Here is an 8,605-nt window from a genome sequence, read left to right as displayed (position 1 = left end):
GACACACTACCTTACACAAATTCCCTTGTCTTGCCCATCTTGCCTCTTTTAACCCGAGTTGATTTTGTTAGGGCTTGATACTTGTACCCTATTGCAAACCTAAAACCAAGGTTTTGTTGTAGTTGACACATTTCCTTACCCAAAATGTACGTATGTAATTTGTCGTATCATTCAACCAAGCATGATGATCATGATGATTAAAGGTCATCATGAGGGGGAGATTAAATATATTGATGAAGGTTGAAAATGCATGTCCAACAAATTACAAGAGATCAAATCCTACTCGGATTCAAGAAAAGATACAACAATATGTCAACCAAAGAGTAGTAAAGATTTTAAAGAGACTTGTTTGTTTGAGGGGAGCAATGAGATTACCACTCTACATCTAAGGGGGAGCAAAAGATTATATGCAAGATTTTCCGAGACATAAAGTCAAATCACATGCCTCTAAAATGTTACTCCCCTTCTATTGCTTCGAACACTACAAGAAAGATAAAGATTCGACAAGTTTTGCAGTGTATCAACCAAAATTTCAAAGATATCTTCTCAGCATATCTTATATACTCCTCAGCATTGGAGCTTTAAAGAAGTTTTCAAGTTAAAGATTGCTTCAAAGAAGTTTCGAGTTGAAGATCTATCAAGATCTCCAGCAAAAACGAGTTTCTTAAGATTTGTCGAAAGCTGCAGATTATTAACACGTCATATATCTAAGGGTTATTAACACGTCATATATCTAAGGGTGGGATTGTTAGGAATAGAATTCCTAATGATATATAGTTATATTTATGTGATTAATATGCTAGGCTTAGTGTTTAAGTGTTAAATGTAAGGTTAGTGGTATACTGGTATGAAGTACAAATACCATTTAACCGTGTAAAAATCATAAGCCTTCACCATTCCACACATACATTTTCCATTGAGAGACTAGTGATTAGATGCAACATTAGTTTGATCCTTATCGAGCTAATAGTTGAAGAAAGCCGTGGATTAATCTTAGCGATTAATTTCATTGGCATTAAAATTCAATTGTACACGATCACAGATTCAATACACAAGTTCAAGTGATGTTAGTGTGTTCATATCATCTTCATCATCACACTATTAGATTCATCATCCACATCAAATCTACTGTATTGATCTAAATCAATAAACTAAACACGAACTGAAAGCTAATTCGTTGAATCTAGGAATATCACATAATCTATGTGATAAACACCCGTTACTTATAGACGTTCAACAAGTAACTAGTAAACGAATGTTTTATCTCCAATGGTTCAGCTAAGTTTAGCTAGGGGATTGAACCAATCGCGATTCTAGAATCAAAATTGAAAGGGATCCTATACAATTTGAGTGATATTTTGTAAAAAAAAAAAAATTCCTAAAAAATGGTTGTTTACTTTCAAACAACCACTAATTTTAAAAATATATGAGTCATATCTTTAAATTTAGTATTGTCTTGTATAATTTGAATTGTAATTTCCAAACTAAAGACAAACAAATATACACAAGTAAAACTGAAGACAGAGTAAAACCGAAGACTATACGTACGTTTGAGAATCCGTAGACAGTTGCGTTATATGTTTTATTCAAGTTAGCTCTAGAGATGTTCAGTACGAAACCTGATAGGAAGTACAAAGAGATGAACCTGTTAAGATTCTGAAATATGATCTAGCTTGTTATTCGTTATCACCTAAGACCAAAACCTCTGGAAACAACGGATATGTAGCAATCTATATAAATTGTAAAACATGCTTTATCATTTTAAAACTTGATTTAGCATCAATTAATGAATTTACCCAGAAAAAAAAAACAGTTCTTAGCCTAACTCTCCTTGTGGTCGGTGTGTGATGGACCTATGTAGCCCTTCATGGACCACTTTCTAAAGCTGCCAATCTTGGAGCCTTCAAGTCATTAAAGTAGATACATGACTATATTTCGTTGGTGCTTGATGTCCATGAGTTGCTTATCAAGACACTGAGAACAGATAAAAATAATATTGATTACCTAGTTTGAGGTCAGGTTAACTCCAACAACAAGACCACAAAATATAGGACGAAATCCAAAATGGCAAAAAAAAAAAAAAAAAAAAGTACGACACCATTTCTGTCTATAAAAGTAACCCACAATCAATTATAGAACGTATTATAACTCACATAAAGCATTCATTAGGAAATAATGGTAAAACCTCATGTGGTAGTCATGCCATATCCTGCACAAGGCCATGTAATTCCTATGATAGAGCTTGCTCAATGCTTAGTCAAACAAGGAGTCAAAGTTACTTTCATAAACACGGAGGTCACCCACAAGCAAATTACAAGTACTTGGTTAGAGAAAGATGGTTTTGGGGAGCTAATGCATATGGTCTGTCTTCCTGATGGGCTAGAACCATGGGAGGACAGGGCTGACATTTGTAAGTTGACCTGGTCAATGTTGAAAACAATGCCAAGCACGTTGGAGAAACTTATAGAGACGAATAACAATGAAGATGGAAATGATAAAATCACATGTGTTATTGCTGATGGTTCCTTGGGATGGGCGATTAAAGTTGGAAACAAAATGGGTATCAGAACAGCAGCCTTCTGGCCTGCGTCGGTTGCTACATTGGCTTCCATGCTAAGCATTCCGAAACTGATTGATGATGGAATAATAAACCACAAAGGTGAGTTATATTATATAATGGTATGATTTGTGTAAGTTTATCTCACAATAGGCAAGTTACAAGTTTAGCGACAAGGGAACGGGTCAAGAAAGTTGCCAAAATTCTACTAAAATGCATATGAACTCATAAACAATAGTATTATTTAAACATTTACACATTATTGTATTATTATTCTCAAGGTAATGAAACACAGTTACAAGATTAAACATTTATACAAAAGTACAAAAAAAAAAAAAATGAATAACACATCGTTTGCTGGACAACCCAATCTCACTTGGCAACCCATACTAGAACTCACTGGCTCTAACCTGAATCGCCACAAATTACCTAGTAGTTTGCATTCTAATATCCTTACAAAGGTCTCATGTTCATCCCTCGGTAGCATCAAATCTTTGTGTGGCAAGGGAAATGGTAAAAAATGGTCACGGATAACCTGATTTGGTCACGTACATCTGAAAATTTATTTGTCCTCAGCGGATAACCTGATCAGGAAAAACCTCCTCCTACCTTAATTAGACTAACCATGTTGTATGAAACCAATTTCATCAGGTAAAAATATAAAGATATGTATCTATTCTTTTCTGAATGTTTTATTGCAGGCTTGCCACTAAGTGATCAGATAATTCAACTATCGGAAAACATGCCACCTATAAAACCCGAGAACCTTGTATGGATGTGCTTCACGGACGTGGATACTGTGGAAGCGGTCTTCCAAGTGTCAAAAGAAACCGAAGAAGCTTCTACTATGACAGATTGGTTTATTTGCAACTCAGCTACAGAGCTCGAGCCTGTAGCATTCAACTTGTACCCGCAACTGTTGCCAATCGGCCCTTTGCTGGCAAGCAACCGACTTGGTGACCAAGCAGGACACTTCTGGCAAGAGGACTACACTTGCTTAACATGGCTAGATCAACAACCAGCTCATTCAGTCATTTATATTGCATTTGGTAGCTTCACTCTTTTTGACTCAACTCAATTTCAAGAACTAGCAATTGGTCTTGAACTTAGCAACAGACCCTTCTTGTGGGTGGTGCGGCCTGGTATGACTAAAGAGACTACACCAGCATACCCTGATGGTTACATGGACCGAGTAGGCTCTCGTGGTAGAATCGTGAATTGGGCACCACAACAAAAGGTGTTAGCTCATCCTTCACTATCTTGTTTTGTGAGTCATTGTGGTTGGAACTCTACTTTGGAGGGTGTAACAAACGGACTCCCGTTTCTCTGTTGGCCATATTTCGGTGATCAATTTCTCAACGTGACTTACATTTGTGACATTTGGAAGACTGGGCTAGGATTTAATAAAAATGAAGCCGGTATCATAACTCAAAAAGAAATAAAAAGCAAAATAGAGCAGCTACTCGATGATAAAACATTTAGAGATAAGGCTTTGGATATTAAAGAAAAGGTTACAAGTAGTGTGACAAAAGGTGGACGCTCACACAATAATCTTAGTAGATTTATTGATTGGATACAAGGAAAAAATACAGATGCTAAGGATCAACCTGATCATATGTGAGCATGAATTTATATTATGTTACTTGTTATAAATAAACAATAAGAACATAGAAGCTTCTCTAGAGTCTGCTGCGGAGATGTATTAGTTCCTTCGTTTTATATAAGTTATTACATGTCATTTTTTTGCATCTTGCTTTATGTAAGTTATAATAATTGTATCTTGTTAGTTTTAGAGAGGTCCAAAATAAGAAACCTGATAGAAACTACAAAGAGATGAACATGTTAAGAGTAAGAAATGTGATATAGCTTCTTATATGTTGCGACCAAACACTTTGGAAACGATGAATATGAAGCAGTCGAATAAATTGTCAACAATGGTATAGCTTGGTAGTTGAGACTTGAGAATCTATATGGAAAACCCCAAGTTCAATCCTCGTAGTTTACAACTTTAATACAGCCTTGCTTTTAAAAAGACATAACTACACGGTTGGTCCGTAAAGTTTGGGCGTAATTTCAGGGGTGGCCCTAAAGTTTTTTTGACGCGGATGCATGCCCTTATATTTGTACATATTGCGTGGTTGGTACCTGATCCTAACAAACGTTAATCAAACTCTGTTAAGTGACTCGTGTGTGTCACAAATGAAGGTATTTCGTTTTACGTCTCTAACCCAGTTTAGAACTTCATCTTCTTCCCCAGTTCAATTAGAATTAAAAGCAGTACATACAAACCATACATATACACCATCATAAGTGCTTCTTCTTGGGTTAATGAGGTGAATCCGTTGATCGTTGATGCCAATTGGTTAAATGAAGCTTTTCCTTCCGATCTCTTAGCCATCTCCAATCGGATAGTTATGGCGGGTCATCCTTTTTATGAACATCAAGTTGAAAAGGAGCATGACGCATTAGTGGTCGAGGAACCGAGTGATGTTCAAGATGTTGTAGTTGACATCGACGTGAACGAGTCTATGATCGAACGGGAAACTAATGAGGTTGTTGGATCGGGCATAAATTTTGGTACTATCGACGACGACGACAACGACGGAGGCGGCGGCGGCGGCGATGATTCAGGTTCATGTTGACCATGATTTGATGGATAATGTCGTAGAGATTCTTGTTTTGGTTGCGGAAGGATCTATTTTGCAACATTCTATTATTGCGCAACAAGGTGAGGTTGCCTATTCTGATTCTCTTGTTGACCAAAACGTTATTGATCGTCCTTTGGAACCCCGTGCAAACATTGGTAAGAACAAGACGAAGAAGGACAAGGGATCGTATTTGCTTCGGGATAAAGATGAGGTGGAACAGTCGAATGGCAATGGTAAGGGCTTATTTCAAGGATTGGTGGATCGTGGCTTGATTGCTCCGTGTGCTTCGGGTTCGATTATCAATGGTAACTCGGCCGAGGTTAGCTCTTTCAATTTTAAATCGAGGAAAGGTAAAGCCGTGCATATTGAGAGGAATAAAAAACGCGCTTCCAAAGCTGGTTAATTGGTTTTTGTGCTTGTATTGTTGCTTTTGGTCCGTCAGTGTGTTTATGGTGTTTCAGTGCTATTGTTTCGTTTTATTGCTATAAGATCAGTTTAGGTTAGGTTTTTGGTAACTGGTTTAGTTGGGCTCGTTTCGAGTTAGCGTATTGTTAAGATGGTCTAGGTTGGTTTTCTCCTTTCGAGCCCTTCGTTTCATTTTGTTGTTTCCTTTTCTTATATCGGTTTTGGGATATTTCATCTATTGATGAAGTTTCTTTTCATTTTAATAATAATCGTTAATCGTTATTTTAGAAAAAATATATATATAAAAAAAATAAGTGCTTCTTTCTGAATGTTCCACTGACTATATCACAATTATATTAAATCCCTGAATTAGAAAACTCTATCAAATCCCTAAAACTAAAATCAAATTAAATTCAACAATCAGATTAATCTCATTTGTACACATCTACAATTAAAACCCAAACCTACAATCGCCATTTTTAACTCTTTTCAACAATCATTCAGATCCAAGATTCCTAACTACTTTAAAATACCTTCACTATACAAACCTGTAAAGCAGAAACTTCATTCATCTACACCATAGAGCATGATCCTGCAAGTAACAAAAGATGAACGGAGTACAACTAATGACATGGCTGTTGGCCCGATTGTCACCGGAGTGGTTTCCCAGGTCGCCGGCGCTGATGATAATAATAACGAATCAGGTTAGATCTATAACAACGAATTGGGTTTCTGATTTTTATTTTTGGTAAAGAGGATAAGAAGGTTGGGATAACTGCGTCAGACACTTTTTGGTGACCGGTAGTGTGAGTTTATGACATTTTTTAACCCCAAATGTCAGTGTTTTTTGTCAGTTTCAGTATGGACCATCAGTTTTTTACTTTTACATTTTTTAATATATAATTTAACACAATATTTAATATTTAATATTTAATATAACTAATAATAAGATATTCATTAATCATAAAAACAAAATACAAACTATTAAATAAAATAAGTAATACAAAAAAATTACAATTTAAAAAATAATAAATTAAAGATTACATAATTAAAGACTAATTCGTAGGTCAAAATGACGTTGGAAGATTCCAAATATGCTCGGTTAAATCTTCAGTAACTTGGTTATGCACTGCCCTATTCGTTTTCTCTTGTGACAATGTCTTGATCACGTCCTTTATTCCTTACTCGTTGGGCATGATTTGCCCTTTCCTCGGTTATAAATCTTTCTTCCCATTTACATAGCGCAAAATCATTGTCTTCTAAAATCATATTATGTAAAATGAGACAACATTCCATTACTCTTCGCATCTTGTTTACTTTCAAAGTCCGTGAAGGTTGACTTAAAATATGAAATCGCCCTTGAAGAACACCAAATGCTCTCTCTATGTCCTTTCGTGCATTTGCTTGAAATCTTGTGAACTTAATCCTTGGTTCATCTGTAGAGCACGACATTCCTTTGACTAATTCAAAACATTGATATCATTGTTGGAACCTGTCATCTCGAAAAAAGCATGTCAAATCCACAAGTCATATAAAGCCACCGCTTCAAGCCTAATCGTCGGTTTCTTGTGATCACCCTTAGTGTATTATCCTTTATAAGCAACAGGACAATTCTTTCATTCCCAATGCATGCAATCGATACTACCGAGCATGCCCTTAAATCCATGCTTCTCCTCATATGCATTATATAATCGTGCAACGTCGGTTGCTGTGGGAAATCTCATGTATCGACTTTTATATAAATCAATAATACATTTACAAAAGTTGTCTAAACATAATACTGATGTTTGCTCACTCATATGTAAATATTCATCGAGAGCCTCAGGGCTTAATCCATAAGCCAACTGACGTATATCCGATGTACACTTTTGTAAAGTAGTAAACGACTGTCTACCAAGCGCATCAATACTTTCTCTAAAAAAATTAAAATGGTCAGGAATATAATTACCACTAAATGCAGTTATTCCTTGTGCTATACGGAGAAATAAATTTATGTGCATTCGATGTAACAACCCAACCCGTTAACCATCCGTAAAAGTGCCATAAATTTTTTTTTTTTTTTTAGAGCCAGTTGATCTGGACGGCGTCCAGTTGTAAAAACCAGGACGGCGTCCAGATGTGCTGCCAGATTCTGATCAGTTTTGCGTTTTACTCACGGGTGAAAAACCCGCTTCCCGACACTTTTAAACCAACACACTTTCACAATATATTACAATAGGTTAAACTAAGAGTTTTTCATAATAAAAACCGAGTTTTACGACACCGGGCCCACATCGACCCAAAATACCACAAGTGACTATTCCGACCCATTAGTTTATACAAAACATAGACCGAGAATGGGATTGGGGACACGCTACCCAATCCTAAACAAATCCAAAAGCAAGTCTTCTAAAGCAACTACGCAAGTCCACTAGTCCCCGCGCTTACCCGAGCCACCGCATCCATGCAATCTATAAAAAATGTAAACAACGAGAGGGTAAGCTAACGCTTAGTGAGTGAAAATATACTACATACATATATATGTATAAAATGGACACGCCACAATAATAATCAAATAGCGCATACAGAAGCATCCAAGTATAGGGCAAGCTAAACCTAGCATACCATACGTTCACTAAGCACAAGCTAACAACACCAACAATATAGTAAGTTCGCAAACAACGTTGCGAACAATGCCAATAAGCTACAACCAGAAGGTTAGCTACATCACGTCAATACAACATTATACGTATACAATATATATATATAACGAATAAAACTCCCAAGGTTAACCATAACGCTATGGTGCTACCGGCTCGTGGTTCACACCATACGCAATTGAGTCATACTCTTTTATAGTGCTACCGGCTCGTGGTTCACACTCGATGCTACCGGCCCGTGGTTCACATCAATTATTTTATAGTGCTACCGGCACGTGGTTCACACTCGATGCTACCGGCACGTGGTTCACATCAATTATTTTATAGTGCTACCGGCTCGTGGTTCACACTCGATG

At 36.6% G+C, this 8,605-nt stretch overlaps 1 protein-coding gene across 1 annotated transcript; it reads left to right on the top strand.

Annotated features, from left to right (window-relative positions):
- Window positions 1–2,069: 2,069 nt before the first annotated feature.
- LOC139857365 (UDP-glycosyltransferase 83A1-like) lies at window positions 2,070–4,305 on the top strand. The gene is made up of 2 exons (XM_071846107.1): window positions 2,070–2,659; window positions 3,259–4,305. The coding sequence occupies exons 1-2, from the start codon at window positions 2,176–2,178 to the stop codon at window positions 4,176–4,178; spliced, it is 1,404 nt and encodes a 467-aa protein (XP_071702208.1). The 5' UTR covers window positions 2,070–2,175; the 3' UTR covers window positions 4,179–4,305.
- The last annotated feature ends 4,300 nt before the right edge of the window (window positions 4,306–8,605 follow it).

Source organism: Rutidosis leptorrhynchoides, chromosome 7 (genome assembly GCF_046630445.1).
Source record: "Rutidosis leptorrhynchoides isolate AG116_Rl617_1_P2 chromosome 7, CSIRO_AGI_Rlap_v1, whole genome shotgun sequence".
NCBI classification, from domain to species: Eukaryota; Viridiplantae; Streptophyta; class Magnoliopsida; order Asterales; family Asteraceae; genus Rutidosis; species Rutidosis leptorrhynchoides.
The sequence above is the reverse complement of the archived record's forward strand: the minus strand, read 5'-3'. Positions and strand labels throughout refer to the sequence as shown.

What these genes read in the sequence shown, in the direction of transcription:
- LOC139857365 (XM_071846107.1), top strand. Translation starts at nt 2,176, where the DNA reads ATGGTAAAACCTCATGTGGTAGTCATGCCATATCCTGCACAAGGCCAT. An exon ending in TGGAATAATAAACCACAAAG is followed by an intron (nt 2,660 to 3,258) that starts GTGAGTTATATT and finishes GTTTTATTGCAG; the next exon opens with GCTTGCCACTAAGTGATCAG.